Source organism: Martes martes (assembly GCF_963455335.1).
Source record: "Martes martes genome assembly, chromosome: 8".
Lineage (NCBI taxonomy): Eukaryota > Metazoa > Chordata > Mammalia > Carnivora > Mustelidae > Martes > Martes martes.
The window spans coordinates 63,937,023-63,957,499 of NC_137895.1; the positions used below are offsets into that span (position 1 = coordinate 63,937,023).

The window sequence follows — 20,477 nt, forward strand, 5'->3', positions numbered from 1 at the left end:
CGCCTTTCCCACCCCGCCACTCCCTCTCCGCAGCAGCCTCCAGCCAGGCGGCGTTTGTTTACGTGACGTCAGCCGTAGTAAGCAGTCCCCGCCCCCGTTTCCCTCTGGCCGCCTCGTTTCCCGCGCCGCGGCGCTTCTCCCCTTAAAAGGACAATAGAGGCCCCGGGAGCGCGCGCGGCCGCTGGGCCTTTTCCCCTCCCAGCCCTCGACGCGCGCGCGCCCGTATGCAAATAAGTTCGATTCAGGAGAATTTTGTACCGGGAGACGCGCGTGCGCAGAGGGAAAGCGGAATCTACACCTTCCCGGCCAGCGGTAGCAACTGCAGAACTGCAGGAGACAATCTTTCTAGACAAGGCAGTTGAAGAGGAGGGAGCGATCGGAAGGGGGGGTTGGCTTGGCGTGCACTCCGCACCTCGGGGGCGTTATTGCGCGTGGAACGGCTGCCTTTGGAAGGTGAGTGACTCTAACCATTACTCTGGTGCAAAACTGTCTCACGAGGCTTTGATTTCAGAGTGGGTTTTTTTTTTTTTTTTCCCCTCTTTTCACCTCCCCCACCTCCCCCGGTCCTTCCACACAAATACGCACATACAGACGCACGCACAGGAAGTTTTGTCTTGGAGATGGCATTGCTGGGAGCAATGTTCTCGTGATCTTCAAGCCCCGGGTTCTTTTGTATACACATGTTTAGTTTGTCTTTTTTAATTGGGGAGGGTACTGGAGGCAAACCGAAAGTCTTGGGGTGGGGGAAGTGAGTGGAGGCTGCAGACGACTGAGGAGTCCCCGGAGTTGAGGGATCCACGTTGAAGGTGACAATGACTTTTCTCAGCTGTAGTGTTGTGTGGCGGAAAGGAGCTGGTGGCTGGAAGGCCCGAGAGAAAAACGACTTGCTGGCAACTGCGGAGGGGCCCCGGGCTGGTGCATCCGCGTGGGCGCGCGCCCCGGGAGTGGTCGGGCGCCGCGGTTGAACCTCGTGGTTTAGTTTCGTTGCAGCCCCCAGCGCGTGTTTGAGAAGGGTGGACAATAAACGCCATTCGCTCGGAAACTTAAGTTGCCGTCTGCTTGCGAGCTGGCGGGCGTGAGGGGGTTTAAATCGGCCTTTTGGGTCAGCGTCCGGTGGCCGGAGTGCACGCGGCGTGGCGTTGTTTGCCGAACTCCGGAGGGATGCGGATGCGACAATGAGAGCAACACGCGGCCGCTTGAAGCAGCCCGGCTCCGAACGCCTCTTCCCCCCGGACCGCACCCAGGCAGCGCGGGGGGCCCATGTGTCTGTGGAGCCTCAAGTTTTGTTCGCAATTTATTCACCTGTAGCGTAGATGTGGGCGCCACGGCGAGGGCTTTCTGGGGCAGCCGTGTGCGGCTTAAGATGGCTAGTCAGAGCCAAGTTGACTTGGGGATGGAGGCTGCGGCGTTGTGTGCGCCGAAGGAGTGAGGGAACTCTGGAGGGCACTGCTTTTTGTGCTGAACATGACAGACCACGTGCTTGGGTCTGCGACCCCGGTTTTCGCCGGAGATCGGTGTGAGTGACCGGCTCCGGGCCGGCAGTGAGATGCGGGTGCTGTCGGGGCCGGCCGGCCGGCAGGACAATGTGATTTGCTGATGATGGCGTCTTGCCAGTTTAAAAAGCAGAGTGAAAGTCGCCAACTCTCCGCTGGTGCGGGGCGGGTAATCGGGCGTTTCTCATCAAGGACACTGAAAAACTTTGATTAAATGGGCTTGCTGCTGAGGGGAGGACGGGGGTACAGGCTCCGAGCTCTCGGGGCGCGGGGTCCGGACCCTAACCCGGGGTGATCGTCAAGTGTCTCTCGCCTCTGAGAAACAATCCGACATCCCTGATGCTGCACGTAGGCAGCGCCCGGCTGGACAGAAAACAAAGAGCTGCATGTGCCCGTGCGGGCCCTGCCGGCGCTGGGGCGGCCGCCCGGCGGAGGGCCGTGCGGGCCCGGCCCCCCGAACTTTGGGCGAGTTTCGAGAGGGGCTTTTGTCCCTCGGCTCCTCGCGGGGAAACTTTGGCGGCGCTGCTGGCGTGAGGTGCCATGCTGGTGCGCGGGGAGGCGGCGTGCTCCGGGCGGGCAGGGAGGCGGCGGTCTCGGGGCCCCGGCGCTTCAGCACGGGCGCCGAGTGCCGCGACGGCCGAGGGGCCAGGAGAGCGTGGCCCCGAGTTCTTGGCCCGTTACCCGTGGCCCGGAGTCTGTGTCTGGGAGGTCTGTGGATTCGCCTTTGAAGTCGAACTGTTGCCATGTTTGAATTACGTCAGGGCAAAGCCATGAGGAGGAACAAGCCCCGGCAGCGCGGCGTGCGGGAGGCGCGGCCTGCGGGAGGCGCCGGGCGGGCGGGCGTGCGTGGGGGCCCGTTGTTCCGGCGCAGGTGAGGGAGGAGGCGGCAGGGGACGCGGGTCACCTCCTGCTGCCCTCGCCCCGGCGGGCAGCTTTCCGCAGGAACTTTCTTCCCGACCCAAGTTGTTCTATTTACTAACAGACCCACCGGGGAGCGTTTCTATTTGCTGCCCCGGTGCCTCTCTCTCGGCCGTCACCGCGTGCCCGAGGGGGAAGCGCGTTTGGAGGGGTGCCGAGGGCCGCAGGAGGACTGGGGAGGCATCTTGCTGCTTTCTGGGAAGCGGGTGCGTGCGGCGAGCACTCCAACCCCCCGCAGTCGAGTCGTGGCCCGCACGTTGAGGGCGCCCAGCCCCGACGACACCCGAAAAAACCACCGTGGGGAAGTTTCGGGGCTCCCCGTTGTCCTACAAAGGGAAGTGAGGACTGTGGCTGAATTGTGCGTGCCGCTGTTTTCTTTGTGTGTTTACGTGTGGGAGGGGGCTCCGGGAGGGGCGAGGTTTGTTTTGGTTGCGGGTGGGGTTGGTTTCTTGGGGTGGCAGGGCGGTGCAGTTTGTTCTGGTAACTAGACCTAGTAGGTTTCTTTGTTTTTATTTTCTTCGTCTAACCTTGCCTAACTACAGACACTGGGAAGACTAGGAACTACTGATTACGCCAATACTGACCCTGTGTGAGGCAGTTTTACCCTAGCAGTACTCCCCCAGTTCCCACGCCTCACGTAGTCCTGAGGAAGGTTAAAAAACCCCTCATTCTTCTAGTAATTAAAAATATGAATTTGACCTTGTCATTAAAAGTACCTTGAAAGCACCTGTTTTTGAACTGGAGTTTGCCAGACTTGGAAAAAGCCTTTTAATAATGTAGGTCGCAAAACCGAACACGTTTATTTAGGTGGTCAATCTAAATTAAATTAAAGTCTAGGAGTGTGTTTCTGATGGAATTGGAGAAAAGCCTGATGGCATTTAAAGTATTTATATAACGATTTGGGGAAGGGGGAAAATCTCTCTTAGCCCTAAAGGTATGCGTGGCTCAATGTTTGGTGATTGTTTATTGCGTTATCTTAGGATGACCTTGAAGAAGCTAGCTCGTGGTGAGTTGGGCCTTTCTTGGAGATTTTATGTGGGGGTTGGGGAGGAAGCTGCTAAGGGGGTTGACAGGGTAAAAGGCTATAGCTATCCCTGCTAGTTGCTTCCTAGTTCCCTTGAACTGGGGTTGACCTTTTGGTTACCCCTCTTAGATTTTCTTTTGGAGCCAACTTTTTTTTTTCTTTTCTTTTCGTTTCTTTTTCTTTCTTTTCTTTTCTTTTCTTTTTTTTTTTTTTTTTGTTATGTGGCCCCAGGCATAGCTCAAAAATTATGCTGGTTTGACACATGGATGCTTCTTTGGTATTTGGGGTTTGCCTGCAGTCTAGACAACCGATAAGCAGCACCGGATCTGCAGCTTCTTTCCTGATTTCTCCCACATTTGGATAATGTTTAAGGGTTAGGATCTAAAAGTGGTTGTTACCAAAAAATAATATCCTTAGATGCCACGCCCAAACAAAAAAACTACAAATTGCTCTTTTCATTGTTCTGATATTAAATAGACCTGTTTCTCCAGGTTTTGTTTGACCAAAGTACAAATACTTAAGGGCAGCCAATTAAGTAACAATACATTTCTGAAGTGGGTAAAAGGAACATGTAAAAAATATGAAAAACTTTGTATTTAATAACTTTATGAGTTTCTTTTGTGCAGTTATTTCTTTGGGAAAATGTGTAAGAGATGTTTTTTAAGTACACTAAGATTCTTTGATTTGTTTATCTTCATTAGTATTTTATACCTGGGATACAGCTAGAATTTCAGTGTTCTTGGAGATTTCAAGTACAATAGAGCTTAATAGTTTCTGTTTTAAGTATCACATCATATGTGCAGCAGGAGATTTGATTTATCATGGTGAATGAATGGAGAGTGGGGAAGACCGCCTTCCTTTTTGCATTACTTTTTTCAGGAGTTTGGAAATGAAAAGTTCAATAGGTTGTGTATTCTGGAACCTTGGTGGGCAGCAGGCCTCAAAGCTGCTGTCCCACAGTATTCTTAACTGGATGGTCAGTTTATTTTCGCACTTGTAATCAGGGCCTGGAAAAACCTGGCTCATGGGGCTCAGACTCCTGCAGATTTATGTCAGAAAAGCAATTTGAGAATGATTTTCTCTGTAAAATCAGTTTTTCACTGGGGAAAGCTTAAGCTTATTTGAAATCTAAACCAACTTTTGTATGCTGTGATGAGGACAAATTAATTTAACATGCTAACACATAGTAGGTTGCTTTAAAAATACATTTTTTTTTTTCCACTTAAAGGGAATGTAATTGGCTGAGAAAGAAGGGAACCCGTTTGTTGAGGCATTAGGTTTGTTGTTTGGAAGTCTCAGGTTAAAATGCCTAGGTTTCAAAACTGTGATCGTGTTAAATAAGTCACTTGGTTGTCCAGTTTTCTCCTCTGCAAAACTAATAATAATACCTACTACTTCACAAGGCTGTAAATAATTAAGCAAGTGATATGCTTGGTAAATACTGGCTGTTCTCACATATTTGGGAAGTAGGCATTTTACAGGAGACAAAACTGAGGCCTGGGGCCTGTTACATTGCTGGAGGAAATAATTCAGTAAATGTTGAGTGGAAAGTATGAGTGTCTTTGGCCCTCTCCCCTACTTTCAGAAACTGGTTCTGGGAAGACACTATCTTCTACACCAGGTTGCCTGTCCAATTTTGATTGAACCATTTTACAGCAAAAACGTGGAAATCGAGAAAATGCCATTTTCTTTCTTCCTGATTTCTCTTGTCCACAAGAGTCTTGGATTTTCCACACTTAGTTTTGACCCTGGGAGGTTACATATTGAAAATGTTTCATTGTCTTTTGGCTCTTGTGTTTCTCTTTTAACTGAGTCTGTAACTAAGGTTTTCTGTATTATGGAAATGATCTGGAAATGCACCTAGTCTAAGAGAAGATAGTTTGTTTTCAAGGAAGGTTTTCTTTTTGCACCAGAAGCATGAGAGTTGCAACTGAACTAAAATAATTCATTTCTAGCTTTATATTGAGTTGTTTCCACCTATTACATAAGTTTGATTTGTCTTAATGTAATTTTAATTTGGTTCATGTTAATGTATGCTGAGTTTAAATAGCTCTCGTTTTGAGATTTCATTTTGTTCCACACTATTCTCCTAACCTTTCCTTCCTCCCCACATGCCTGCTTCAAATAAGCAAGAAATATTTTTCTGATTGTTATGAAAGCATTGAATTATTTTCTGTTAGTCTTTTCTAATTAAAGTGATTCACTTGATTTACATTCCCTGGAAATCTTTGAACCTTTTTTTTTCTACAAAAGTCTACAGACTAAATGTTAAAAATGACTCCATTCAAAGTGTCGGTTTTTCCATACACCTCTTTATTGTGGACCCCATTTCCCATTCTGTGCGCTTAAGTATACTGTTCAGATCTGTTTTGCCTATCCCACTCTTCAGGCGTTAGCAAATTCTGCGTGTATCTGTGTATCATGTACAGGTAGCACCTGGTTGTAATATAAGACTTACAGTTCCTGCTCTAACAGTTTACCATTGAGAGGAGGAGGTAATAGAGCAAACAAGTGTGTAAAAATCCTGTGTTAGGTATTACAATACAGGTATAAACAGCTTTTGTTTAAAAAAAAAAATCATTTCCCGAGTTAAGAGGATGGAGGTAAAACCATCCCAAGACAGAGATAACAACCTGGGTAGAGATGTAGCTGTTATTAAAGTTGGTTTGACACTCCTGGAATATCAGGATTCCAAGCTGGGAGCAGCTGGTAAGCAGGACCAGATCCTGAAAAGCTTTGCATTTCTTGCCAGGGAGTTTAGATATTATCCTGAAGTGCCTGTTGATACCTTGAAAGAGATGATTAATGTTTGAGCTTTAGGAAGGGACCACCTGTTTGAAGGTTCTAAGGAAATCAGTTACAAGGCTGCAGCACCATAATGAGGAACAAATAGGCAGTGAGGACAGAAGGGACATGAACCAGAGAAGTGAAGGAAGAAATAGAATCTTTAAGGACTTCATAGTAGAAACATGTTGGGGGCCATGCAGAGCCTGAGAAGGGAGAGCCCGGTTGACTTCCAGATTTTTCATATGACTATATAGGTGATAACTAAGGTAGGTGAATACCAGAAGAACATGTTCGGAAAAGATTATAGAATTAGTGTAGAGTATTTGAAGGTTAGGACCTTCCAGCCCTTGTGTTGATGCTTTATAGGTACCATTCAGAAGTGGAAGGGTCAGAGAGCTCAAGAAATTTTCTGAGGTTTGGGTCAGACCAGATATATGCTACCATATCCCATTCCTCAACATTTTTCATAAGTTTGGAAACACAACAGCTTCACAGAAAAGAATATGGTTCAATTTCATGACCTTAAAATCTCCCTGAAATGACCAGATTCCTCTTTTCCCACAAACCTGGGCTTAAAAGAAAACCGTCAGAAATCAGGGTTCTGTCCTCAGTTTAATCTGTTGGATATGTCCTGGGGTAGATAGAGTTTATATTTCTATAATATGCAAGTCTTATAAATTTAAGGAAATAAATGGTATACAAACACTGGTATTTTCATACTCTTGCTTCACCAGCATCCCTGGAAAGTAGAAATAAGATTTCACTCTAGTATTGCAGAGGGGCAAATAAAGTTAGAAGTGACTTCCTATTCAGTTGTAAAGAGAAAAGCAGAAATAGACTCCAACTTGACTATTACAGTGCCTTTTTTTTTTTTTTTAGCAGACTCAACGGTAGTTACATTTCTTAAATGATGATAATCACCCCTTAGAAGCAGATAAATCCTATCTCCCTAACCTTTACAATTTTCTCATCCACTGGAGTCAGTCCTAATCTAGAATTGGGATACCCAGTGTTTTTTCACACTGTTAAGTTTTTTTTTTTTTTATACTATCTAAAACTCAGAGACCTGGATTTTTGATTTTTATTTTTAACTTAGGCTATTTCAGTTGAAGACTTCATTTCTGAGTTTGACCTCTTTCCTGTAGGATGAGTTCTAGGTTCTTCTGCTAAGTGTGAATTCCACAGGCAACCATAGTAAACCACATAATTCAGAGACTGGGTACATGTGTGAAGAAGCCATTGGCAAAGAAGTGGGGTCCACAACCCTTCCTCAGTTTTTTTTTCAGCCAAGTTAAAATTTGTCCCTTAAAAGTGAACAGGTAAAGTAAATTCAAAATTTTTGGTGTTGTGGTATGGATTGGTAACAGGGAAGTAAGAGGGAATAATGTTCAGTGGCTCCATGGCTTTCCTTAATCAAGGCTGATGAAACAGGTCTCATTGTGGGGGAACATTGCAACCAAGTGGCCTGGCAGCATGAGAACACAAAACACTCTTAGTCCTGTTTGACTCTGAAGTGTTGCTCCAGTTACGCTGTTAGTGTTTACTGGATTCTGTACTTACAGGTGATTAAAGATAGCATACCACTGACTAAAAATGGTGTTGAGGGTGACATTAACAATTAATTACAGCAACTAAAGGTTGCTCATAACTTTTGATCACGGGTATTTTTTCAGTGTTTATATCTCTTCCTTTCCCATCATCCTGTCATTTGAAAGTTCAACTCTAAAGAAATGCCATCTCCTTCACTTCAAAGTTGTCTTTGGTTGCTTGGTTCCCTTTGTCTTTATTCAATGCTGCTTCCTTCCTACTTTACAAATCTTTTGCTTGTCTCTTCTCCGCAGCTTCCTTCCCATCCTGCTCCATGTCTGTTCTGTACTCTCTCTGCTGTGGAGTGTATTTCCTAATGTGTATCTCTCCATCTTGTGTCTTTGAGGAAGTTTGCTTAAGCTCTGTGGGCTCTCTAAGATCCCTCTTTAGTTAAGTCAAGGTGTGCGATGGTAACTAAGGTTTTGGGGGCGTGGTGCTAGAAACAGGAAAGTGAAAGTAAGCTTCCTTCATCCTTGCTCCCCTCAGAGGCACTAGTTACTAGTTTTTAGGAAATGATTTTAAAAAGCCAGTTAAGGTCCCATTTTAAAAACACACAATGGGATTGTACTGTGTAACTGTTACTCAATTTGTTTATTTTACAGAGCAAGGTATCCTGGATAGTTCCCATGCTGTACATGTCACAAATCTACATTCTTTTTAGGGGCTAGAACTGTATTCTGTAGTATGAAGACATCATAATTTAACCAATCTGAGAATCCATGGACATATAGGATGCTTCTAGTGTCTTGTGTATTTTTTTTTTTTTAAGGTCTGTGTCCATTGGTTTTTAATAAAAGTGATTATTAGAAGCTGTAGAATTTTGGTCTATTGGAAATGAAAAACAGTTTAGGAATACTTTTTTGGGGAGGTTGCATTTATAATTATAATTACATGTTGCAATTATAATTGTAATCAGAATTTCATCTCCCAAAGTGGCATGGACAAATTGTAACATTAGCTATAAAGCTGACTTATCACCTTGGCATACATATTTCTCTTTTAGTTTTCTTCTATCCAGTCCATGCAGTGGCATTTTGTAGTTTTGAAAGGTATTTTTGGAAATTAAAAAAAACCCTTTACTTCCTAAAAGGAATCTAGAAAGTGGGATTGGGGAAGTTATATTTAGAGGAACTATTGGTGTCCTTCAAAGTGTACCAAAAAAAGTGATCCTATTAGATGTTGCATTTATCGTAAGAAGATAAATCTCTCTTTTCCTAAATGTTAAATTAATACCCTTGCAAGAGATAAAAGACAAGAATACTCTGTAGAATTAAGTTCTTCACCTCACTGTCTCCAATTCCGTATTAAAAAGCATACTAGGGGCGCCTGGGTGGCTCAGTGGGTTGAAGCCTCTGCCTTCAGCTCGGGTCGTGATCCCAAGGTCCTGGGATCGAGCCTCACATCGGGCTCTCTGCTCAGCAGGGAGCCTGCTTCCCTGCTTCATCTCTCTCTGCCAGCCTCTCTGCCTACTTGTGATCTCTCTGTCAAATAAATAAATAAAAATCTTAAAAAAAAAAAGCATACTAAAAGCTTTGAAATTTGCATTTCACTATTCTTCATACTGTTTCCTGATTAAAGTCAAGTTTAAATTGAGTTTAGTATTGTTAAAAGACCCTCTTTAAGGCTTGAATTATTTATCAGAAAACTTTTTCTTAAATAGCATCCCTTCAGTATTAGCTATTGCTGTAAAGCTTCCTTTTCTTTCCCATTTATATTATGTTGTACTCAGTGTACTTACCTTCTGCATGTTGAATTAAGTATAAAATAGATACCATCCCTGCTCTTTGGCTTTGTAATCTTGTTAGATTAGATTATAATTGGTCTTTTTGATGGGGCTCCAGGCTGACTCAGTCAGTTAGTTGAGTATTGGACTCTTGATCTCCGGGTTGAGTTTGGGCCCCATGTAGGGCACAGAGATTACCTGATAAATAAATGAAGAATAGAATTGGTCCTTTTGTGTCCTTGACATACAGCATTGACCTCACTCTTTCCTTGTGCTAACACTAAGGTTGCATTCCCCATCTTTTAATTAATTTGATCATTAGATTTGTATGAATTGTGCAGCTTTAAAGTGGAAAAAAACCCCAGAAATTAATCAGATGTTTAGAATTAATTGTTGCATTTTTAAAAATTCACTTTTTGTTGTCTGTGATATTTTGCCTATATAGTTACACTTACTTCTCTTATGGTTTTTGCTGACTTAACTGTTAACTTTAATCTTTTTAACTTTGGGAGATTGAATTAAGTTAGAACAGTAAAAATTTGTGGCTGTTTGGCTGACAGCAGCCAAAAAAATAATGTTAATGAAAGTGCCTTATAAAACATGAGATGCTGTATAAACAACAACTTTAAAGAAAAACACAACAACTTGTTAAAAAAGTTTAATCACATTTATTGAGTACCTATTAAGTGACGGGGATTATTTAAAGGTTGCGGTTACAAAGATATACAAAGACAGAATTCCTAACCCAGTCTGTTTTCATTTTTAAAACAAGCTTTTTGAGATATAATTCACACACCATAAAATTCACTCTTTAAAAGTGAACAAGTCAGTGGTTTTTAGTATGTTTACAGAGTTCTGCAACCATCACCACTGTTCTAATTTTAGAAGACAAATGGCAGCTTTTAATAAGCATTTTAAGTCTTTCCTGATTTTTGGCTTTATCTCAAAGCTTAATTTTCTTCTGCTTTCCCCACACACTTAAGAGCAAGATTGTATGGTGTCCACTCTCTTCTGTAATTATTCATCAATTAGGAAGCAGATGGTATTAGCTTCCGTCTGTGAAAACAGTGTGGAATGATGTGACTCCTGTGAGAATAGATGCAAAAGTCACAAATAGTTTAATAGCTTACAGTGTCATTTGAACAAATAAAATAAATTGTTCTGGAGGAATCATTTAATATTGCACAAATGTGGGACTAGGAAAGAATATCCTAGGAAATTTCTAGGAATATTCTAGGAAAGAAATATTCTAAAGAACACCAGGTTTGTTGAAATAACAGAAATTCCAGGTTTAAAATCTGGTTGTGTTACACCTACCTACCACCTTCTCTATAAATACAAAAAATAAGTTGGTTTTAGAGCCATTTTGTGTCTTCTTCCCTCCAGACAGTGGGTAGATTTTATAGCGTTGTTTTTTGTTTTGTTCTATTTTGTTTTGTTCTATTTTGGTTTTTGTTTTCTATTTGTTTTGTTTTCTATTTGTTTCTATTTGTTTTCTATTTTGTATTTTGTTCTGTTTTGTTTTTTAAAACATTAGTGGGTCTCTAGATTCTGTGAAAATGCTTTCATTAATTTCTGGGCTCCCCAAAGCACAAAATGGTTAAACACCAACCACTGCTTAACTGGGTTGCTGTAAACAAAGCCCAAAATGAAACCCCTGTGTATTTGCTGCAGATTCCAGGTGCCTCCCAAGTGCAGGAATAAGCTCAGAAAAGGTTTAATAGGTTTAAGTAATCCATTAAAAGGTTCATAGACCTCTTGTGTGTTGTGGCAGGCGGGTGCCTTGCACCTTACTGCATTTAGCGCTGTCCAGAAAAGCAGGGACACCCCTCTCAGACACTGAAGCAGAATTTTATCAGGATGAACATAAGATCTCAGAGCTGTGTAAAGGATTGTCAGTCAGAAGATATCAGGCTATTTTATTTTCCCCAATTCCTAAAAAAATATTACTCAGTCTGAAGAATGGGATGTCTTGAGGGGACTGTTGGGTAAGTTTTGTGGAGATCCCCACCAACAAAAAAATCATATTGAGGATGAACACTTGATTCACAATAGCTGCTTATAAAATGGAAGGCCTCAGTATTTAGCTAGAACCCTAACATTCCTTAAAAGCTTTCCCGTGCAATAACTGGCACAAACTGTGTTTCTTGGTCAAATCCAGCCTTGGTGAAGGTAGTTGCTATCTTGGAGATGATCCGAATGCTGTATGGTTTTGATGGCATGTTTATTTGTGGAGAGGGAAGGGGATTGTGAGTGGAGAGATAGGAATCTATCTGTTGTAATAGGATTTGGTCTGTGTATTAAGGGAATGAACTGGCCTTTCTTGCTGTACTTCCTTTGTCCTTGCTGAGAAGGGAGGCTGAAGTTTCCTAGAGCTATTGATGAAGCTGGCCACTGTAAGAGGAAGTGTGGACTTTTGACCTTCGTGATGGTAATGGAGAATGTTAGGGGAGTTTGGAGAGCCCACAGGTTAGTTGTGAGAACTGGAAAGAGTCACGTAACATTTTTGTCTCAAAACCGAGGAATACACCATCATTTTCTTTAGGACATTTTCTTTTATTCATTCATTCTTTCTTTCTTTCCTTCTCTCTCTCTCTTTTTTTCTTTTGAAGATTTTATTTATTTGACAGAGAGAGCAAGAGAGCACAAGCAGGGGGAGTAAGAAAGGGAGAAAAAGACTCTCCTCTGAGCTGAGCAGAGCAGAGAGCCCAATGCTGGGCTCAATCCCAGGACCCTGGGATCATGACCTAAGCTGAAGGCAGACACCTAACTGACTGAGCCACCCAGACACCCCTCAGGACATTTCTTTTCATTTATCATTTGGGCTTGTTGTTTGGAGAAAAATCTGTATCTCATTTCACAGGCCTTACTACACCTCTTCCTACGGTGTACTGTATCTTCCTTGTTTTTTTTCTCTCAAAAAAAAAATTCCCAAGTGCTTCATTTAACAAAAATAATCAACTAAGAATATTTTGTTTTCTTGTTTTAACAATTCTTAAATTGAAATAACTGGTTTTTTTTTTTTCAAAGATTTTATTTATTTATTTGACAGAGATCACAAGTAGGCAGAGAGGCAGGCAGAGAGAGAGGAGGAAGCGGGCTACCTGCTGAGCAGAGAGCCCGATGTGAGGCTTGATCCCAGGACCCTGGGATTAGGACCCGAGCTGAAGGCAGAGGCTTTAACCCACTGAACTACCCAGCCACCCTGAAATAACTGTTTAGGCTTAATTATTGAAATGCATCAGTGGCCTTCTGCCTGGCCCCCATCTCCCTTCTTTGTCTGCCTCCCCCACCGACAAAAACATTTAAGAAGAACACTTGATAAATAATAGCCCCTTTTTAAAAGGAAAGCTTGAGTGTTTAGTTGTTTGCTAATAAAACTTTTTAAAAAAATAAATCATAAATCTTCTGTCTGTATTTCAGAATCCCTCAATCTCAGACACATAACACAGCATGGGTATTTGATTATTTCTGTGAGTTGCCTTCGTGAATACTTCCTCTGGTGTACTAACCAGAATTGAGATGGAATGGGGATCAGACAGATCATCTAAAGACATACCAAAGTTTTTGTTTTACTCCTGTTTATTTCAGTGTGTATCTAAAAGAGCTTTAAAAGGATGGTGTTCTGTGGTTATGACTCCTAAAACTATGGGTACCAGTCTACTTGGTATTAATAATGTTTTTCTTATTGATACTGTATGTGATGCTTTTGTGATGATTTGTAGTTGGATCCTTAACACTTGCCCATTGGGATTTAGTTCTATATTCATTGACTTTTTAGTCTCTCTCTGATGGGACACCATAAAAGAACACCAGATGTTCTGGTGAAACTGTCTCTTGGTTTGGGTATTCTAAATTTCTTCTAAGGTGGGTATTTACTGCCAGCTACATTTTTGCTACATGTAAGCTCTAGAGCTGTTCCTTCCTTCCTTGCTTGATACTGAGATGTTTTTCATCATGAGAATCACAATTTATCTCACCTGCATTTCTTGGACTTCTGCCTCTCAGTATTTATTACTGCTCTCAGGGACAGGTCTTCATAGAAGAGCTGACAGGAAATATGATCTTGTTTTTAACTCATCTTAATGATTTATAAAATTATTATTCTTGAATCCTGACCCTGGATTTTTGTGAATTTTACATCCTCCTTGCAGTAGTTTGAATTCAGAGTCAACTTGCTGGCTTATAACTTCCCATTTATCACAGAAGAAATCCCCTTTGACTTCCCATAGGGCAGAGTATTGTGGGTTGATGCATACTGAGCTACTTGTGTTCTTAGTATCAAATAGTGGTCATGGTAAATGCTCAAAACTTCCCCAGCAGGGAATCATATACATGCAAAGGTGCAAAACAGAAGGGCGGGTGCCTTACCTTAAATTTTAGGATGTGTCCTTCATTGTGTAGGATTCTATCACTTTATAGTGGGAAGAGTTTGTTATATTTTCTACTTAAAAGTTGATTTTTAAAAAATGCTTCCCTCCCCTAATTTTTGGAATGAGTGTTGCCAAGACAGTAAAAGGAGGTGTGGTAGAGGCCTTGTTAAATGACTGAGCTATTTTGTGTGGGTTTTTTTTTTCCCCATTTCTTTTTTCTAATTAACATATAATGTATTCTATGTGTTTTATACACTTGCCATGAATGCTAGTGCCAAGAATGGAGGTAGATCCAGGAGGTCTTCCTCAGAGCCCTCCTGTCTGGCTTGGTCATGTACTATCAAGTAGTTGGGGGTGGGGTGGAGCAGAGAACTCTCTTTTAATGGTTCCTTGTTACAGCCCTCAACAAAGCTGTGTCAATTCCCTTGGCTTTACAGACTATTGCCCAGAAGAAAAGATGTTTGGTTTTCACAAGCCAAAGATGTACCGAAGTATAGAGGGCTGCTGTATTTGCAGAGCGAAGTCCTCCAGTTCTCGATTCACTGATAGTAAACGCTATGAAAAGGACTTCCAGAGCTGTTTTGGGTAAGATCATCTGATGTTTTTACCATTCTTAAGGTGAAAAAGATCACAGCTTACGAAATATTTCCAAGCAAGGCAGGCAGTTGGAGTAATGTGCTAATAAATTAAATCACTGCATTCTCATCTAGACTATTTTAAGGTTCTTGCTTTGAAAACGGATCAAACAATACCACTTACCCTTTTCCAGATTATAAGGAACTACCAAATCGGAAGCCCCTTAGTTATACCAAACAAACTCTCGTTTTTAACTTCAAAATATATAGAGAGACTTTACTCTTATTTTCTCTTAATAGTGGTTGTCCTCCGATAGTTTTCTGTTCTTTGCGTTGTTTTTCTAAATTATGGAAATGTATTTTAACTCAGCCTCCTGAGGATGATAATAGGACTTAATGTTCTGCCCTGTAGTCTGTCAGGGTATGTTTCATTTTATGATTTTGTTCTTCATTTATCTTTTTTTTTTTTTTTTTTTAAGATTTCTTTCTTTATTTTGAGGGAGGGGAAGAGAGGATCTCTCTAGCAGACTCCCCACTGAGCGCACACAGTTGGTGGGGCTCCATCCTGCAGCCCTGAGATCATGACCTGAGCTCAAATTAAGAGTTGGATTTCAGGGGCGCCTGGATGGCTTAGTCATTAGGTATCTGCCTTCTGCTCAGGTCATGGTCCTGGTCCTGGGATCGAGCCCCGCATCTGGCTCTCCTGCTCCCCCTGCCTGTATTCCCTCTCCCTCTCTCACTCTGTCAAATAAATAAATAAAATCTTAAAAAAAAAAAAAAGTTGAATTTCAACTGGCTGAGCCATCGGGGTGCCCCTCATTTATCTCTTGAAAATAAACCTCTGGTTAATAAAATGGAATTTACTTTCTGACAAGTGCTTAGATAAAATACTCAATGTTAAACCGTTTCCCATGTTAGAAGTTATTTTTAATACTTCTCTTTTTTTCATCAAAATACTTGTTGAATTTTTATTTGTTAATCCTGGATTTTGTAATTATTTTGAAGGTTGTCAAAGAGTTTCTCCTGACCTTGCCTTTTTAAATTACATTTTTCTCCTAATGTTCCAATGGTATACACGATAAACGTTACCAGTATTTTTCTGTATGTATTTATAATAGTGCACTAAATGAAAGTTCTTCAAAGACAGAATTTAAAAAGAGCTTGGTAACTAGTCCTATAGATTTCGCCCCCCCATGCAGATGCAGTCATTTTGAAAAAATTACAGTGCCTCCAGTTATGTGTCTAAAACTAGAATTTTGTGATACATTAGTTTACTTAAAAGGTGGCATTTTGTTGTTTGTGGAAGTACCTACACACTTGAAAAAGATTAATTGGACTACATTGTTTGAAACCATGGTGACCAGGATCTCTTCTAGGTCTTAAATTTTACTATTACTTAACTTTTAAAACATTATTTTAGAATGACCAAATTGCAGTACATAGAATGAATGGTTCATTGGATCAAGGAGTTAATTATATTTATAAAATATAACAGTGGAACTGGATCACCCAGGACAATTAGAAATTGCATCTATAAAGTATAATTGGGTGTATTTTTTTCTAAAAGAAATGTAATTGCATGAATTCTCCCCCCCCCCCCCAACATTTTATTTTTTAAGTAATCTCTCTACCCAATGTGGGGCTCGAACTTATAACCTGGAGAGCAGAAGTTGTATGCTCTACCAATTGAGCCAGCCAGGTGCCCCTGCATGACGTCTTTAATGTAAATGATGAAACTAACAGAGGTTTGTTTGTTTTCTTATCAGGTTGCATGAGACTCGTTCAGGAGACATCTGTAATGCCTGTGTCCTGCTTGTGAAAAGATGGAAGAAATTGCCAGCAGGATCAAAAAAAAACTGGAATCATGTTAGTTCATCTTTTGTCTTTCTCAGTTATACCTTTAAAGTAACATTAGTTTTCCCCCTAATTTAGGAAATAGTATGTCCCTCAGATGGAAAGTGGAAAAACTAAAGAAAAACACCAGTTACTGCTCAGATACAATTACTTAACATTTTGGCATTTTTAGAAGCAGAATAGCTTGGTGTAACATTTCTCTAAGGCTGTATCCAGTATCCTCATTTTGGAGATTCACTGTGTACGTTCTCATATTTTAGGTTTAATACATTCCTCCAGTTAATTAGACATGGATTTTTTTTTTAAACTCTTAGGATAACGTTTATCCTGACTCACTGTGGTACCGTCATGAGCACAGTAGGGTTTAGAATTAACTGGATTTGAATCCTGCCATTACCACTTACTAATTGTGAACTCTGGGCAAGTTACATTTACTTATAAAGTACAAGGATAATAGCTATCTCATAGTTCTTGTGAGAACCGAATGAGATTATATGTATAAAGTCTAACACATAGTGATCAGTTATGGGGAAGCTGTTATTCTCTGTATTTAGATCTAGTTGAGGTCATATTGGTATGTAAATGTGTGTTGTATTTGCTCATTGTCGCTGGTTTTCAATGACCAGAACGACACTGTTAAGTCTTATTTAATTCTCTCTCTTTTTAAAAAAATATTTTATTTATTTATTTGACAGAGAGAGAGAGAGATCACAAGTAGGCAGAGAGGCAGGCAGTGGGATGGAGAGAAGCAGGCTCCTTACTGAGCAGAGAGCCCGATGCGGGGCTTGATTCCAGGACCCTGAGACCATGATCTGAGCTGAAGGCAAAGGCTTAACCCACTGATCCACCCAGGCACCCCTAATTCTTCTGTATGCTAGCTTTCAGAACATTTATGGCATTTATACAAAATACTTTTCTTAAGCAGGCATTTCTTCTTTATCTTTTTTCCTGACACTAGCCTTGCATTGTCGTTTGGTGACCATGTTACATTATTAGGTTTTTGTGAGTCTTAAAATTTATAAAAAAGTGAGTTTTCTTTAGCTTTATTTAGAGATGATCCAAATTTTGATTTTGAAGGTGATGGCAACCTTTTCAGGGGTAGAAATGTGCAAATACTAAGTGTGAATCAATTCATGAGAAGTGATACCTTGCAGGGCTGAACCAATGACCATGCTAGATGGTGTGAGAATATACCATTGCCATCCTGTAAGTGACCTCAGGGATTAAAGCATGTAATGGAAAAAAGGATAAAGCATAGGTGTGAAAACCTTGATTTGAGTCTTGTACCCCTCTCTACCCATTCTTTCCCATTTACTAGCTTGGTGAAATAAAGGAAAAGATAATTTCTCTTGTTTTCCTTCACCTTAAATTGGAGTAACAAAAATAGTCCACTTACTACTATGTAGTGAGGGTAAAATCAAAAGTGTATGAACGCTTTTTGTAAACCATAAAACACTGTCTCGTAGGAGTGTTAGTTGTTACTAGGCTTGATTTCCTTTAACATCTTGGGTCATTCTTGCTGTATATAAACCTATTTCAGTTTTTTTTTTTTAAACCTATTTCAGTTTTTATACATGGTATTTTTTAATACCGTGTGATGATTAAAAGTACATGTGGACTCTCAAATACTCTGAATAGAAAGCTGGTTCTCAATTTCGGCTCCTTCAAATAGGCATTTATCTGAACTGAAGGAATACAAGAGGTATCATTTTTTTTAAATGGTATTAAATATTCAGTATTTTCTTCCAGGTGGTAGATGCAAGGGCAGGACCCAGTCTGAAGACTACATTGAAACCAAAGAAAGTGAAAACTCTATCTGGAAACAGGATAAAAAGCAACCAGATCAGTAAACTACAGAAGGAATTTAAACGTCACAGTAAGTTTGATATTGAAATATAGGTACTTATGAATCATTGTTTGTTTTTTATTTTTGTCTGTGGGTGGCATATGGTATGTATACGTTTGTTAAATTTATTTTAAAAACGTGTTTGAGGGTGTTGTGTACTGTAGAGCTATTTCTGTGGACTTGTGGAACTCTAATTTTGATGTCATCAAAGTACTTTAACCAGCTACTTCTTCAGAATGTGTGGAGACCCCTCTGACCACTCAGATCTCATTATTACCATCTGAAACTTTCTAGAAGGTGGTTTTTCAAGCTTGTTCGCTTGTTTTTTATGCATAAAGAAATTGAGTTCTGGAGATGTGCAGAAAAGGTATGTAAATAATTAGTGGACGATATGACACCAAGGCCCAGGTTTTAGGAAGGTAACTTCAGAAATCGTAACTCACAGATTGCGGTAAAGCTAGCCTCAGGACTTGAGGTTTCTGGAGCAGTGTGTGTTATGTGTGATGGAGTGTGATGGAATGGGAAAGGAATGACAAACTAATACGGGCTCATATACTCTTTTTTTTTTTTTTTTTTTTTTTTTTTTATAAAGAGACAGGGAGACAGCAAGAGAGGGAACACAAGCAGGGAGAGTAGGAGAGGGAGAAGCAGGGTCCCTGCTGAGCAAGAATCTCCATGTGGGACTCTATCCCAGGGCCCCAGGATCATGACCTCAGCTGAAGACAGAGAGACACTTAACTGACTGAGCCACCAGGTGCCCAAGTGTTGCTCTAGAATAATGGTAAAAGATAGTTAAATATACTGATAAGGTAGAGTAAGGAAAGGAGAACTGTCATCTCTTGGACATTTTGGTGTATGTACCAAGCATTTTACATACATAGCCATCTCAATGATTTGTTTTAGAGATTAGAATAGGAAGTAGAGTGGTGATTTAACCTTGACCCAGGTCACTTAGTAATGATGATAGAGATGAATTCAACCTCTGATTTGTCTTGACTTCAAAGCCCCGTGCTCTTTGAGTAATACCACCCTGCTCTCTAGGGTAGTATAATCAATACTCACAACTTTGAAGTCTTTGCAGTTCTTCTGCTGACTCTCTGCTTTTTTAAGTAGGTGTTACTAGTCTATAATTACTCTGATGATAGATTTATTTAATCTTCGACTAAAATATTTTAATACTTTATAGTGAAATATTTAGGTATTATCAGATATGTGTATATTTAAATTATATGTGTTCTTTTCTTTTATTTAAAACATTTTTCCTCTAAGTTTTGACTTAAATTCCAGTTAGTTAACATACAGTGTAATATTAGTTTCGGGAGTAGAATTTAGTGATTTATTACTTACATATGATACATATGTACATATGATAATGAACAATGCTCCTTCCAATACCTGCCCTCCTTAATACCCATCCCCTATTTAGCCCATTCTCCCTCCCCCCCACCCTTAAGTAACGCCTAGTTTGTTCTCTATAGTTAAGAGTCTGTTTTCTGGTTTGCCTCACTCCCACCCCCATGTTCATCTCTTTTATTTCTTAAGTTCCACATGTAAGTGAAATCGTATGGTATTTGTCTTTCTCTGACTGACCTATTTTGGTTAGCATAATACTAGCTTTGGTTAACATAATACTAACTGTATCTCTATCCACATCTTTGCAAACCTTCTTTTAAAAGTCTCATTCTTTAGGGTTGTGTAATATTCCTGCATGTGTGAGTGCACACACATACACGCACACCCACCACCCCCCATCTTTATTCATTTATTTATATAGATGGACACTTGGGTTGCTTCCATATATTGACCATTGTATATAATGCTACAGTAAACATAGGGATGCATACATCTTTTCAAATTAGTGTTTCATTTCCATTTGGTAAATATGCAGTAGTGGAATTATTGGATCATGTATTTCTATTTTTAATTTTTTGAGGGAACCTCCATACTGTTTTCTACAGTGGTTGTACCAGTTTGCATTCCCATCAGCAATGCACAAGGGTTCCCTTTTTCTTCACATCCTTATGAACACTTGTTATTTTTTGTCCTTTTTCTTTTTTTTGGAAAAATGTCTGTTAAGGTCCTCTGTCCATTTTGTAACTGGATTGTTTGTTTATGTATGTTCCCTTCTTAATCAGCTATCACCTGGGGAAAAGCAAAAGACTAACTCTACCCTCCATTCTTACTAAGTTTTAATGAACATTTGGTATATGTGCTGCCGAAGCGAGCACTTTAATGAACATTTGGGAAATAGCAATTTTCTTCTACCACTTGAAGGTTAAAGGAATTGATTATTCATA

At 40.7% G+C, this 20,477-nt stretch overlaps 1 protein-coding gene across 4 annotated transcripts in view; it reads left to right on the forward strand.

Moving 5' to 3' along the window:
• The first annotated feature begins 276 nt into the window (after window positions 1-276).
• The window catches only part of SINHCAF (SIN3-HDAC complex associated factor), a 30,624-nt gene continuing 10,423 nt past the window's right edge, over window positions 277-20,477 (forward strand). The window contains exons 1-4 of one of the 4 annotated variants that reach the window (XM_080810449.1): window positions 277-453; window positions 14,343-14,490; window positions 16,247-16,346; window positions 18,084-18,210. In XM_080810449.1, coding sequence (XP_080666575.1) covers window positions 14,363-14,490; window positions 16,247-16,346; window positions 18,084-18,210 — 355 coding nt within the window. In that variant the 5' untranslated portion in view covers window positions 277-453; window positions 14,343-14,362. Of the gene's footprint in view, window positions 454-597; window positions 807-2,253; window positions 2,770-14,342; window positions 14,491-16,246; window positions 16,347-18,083; window positions 18,211-20,477 lie in introns of those variants that run through there. The other 3 variants (XM_080810451.1, XM_080810452.1, XM_080810450.1) reach the window with 3 other exon arrangements.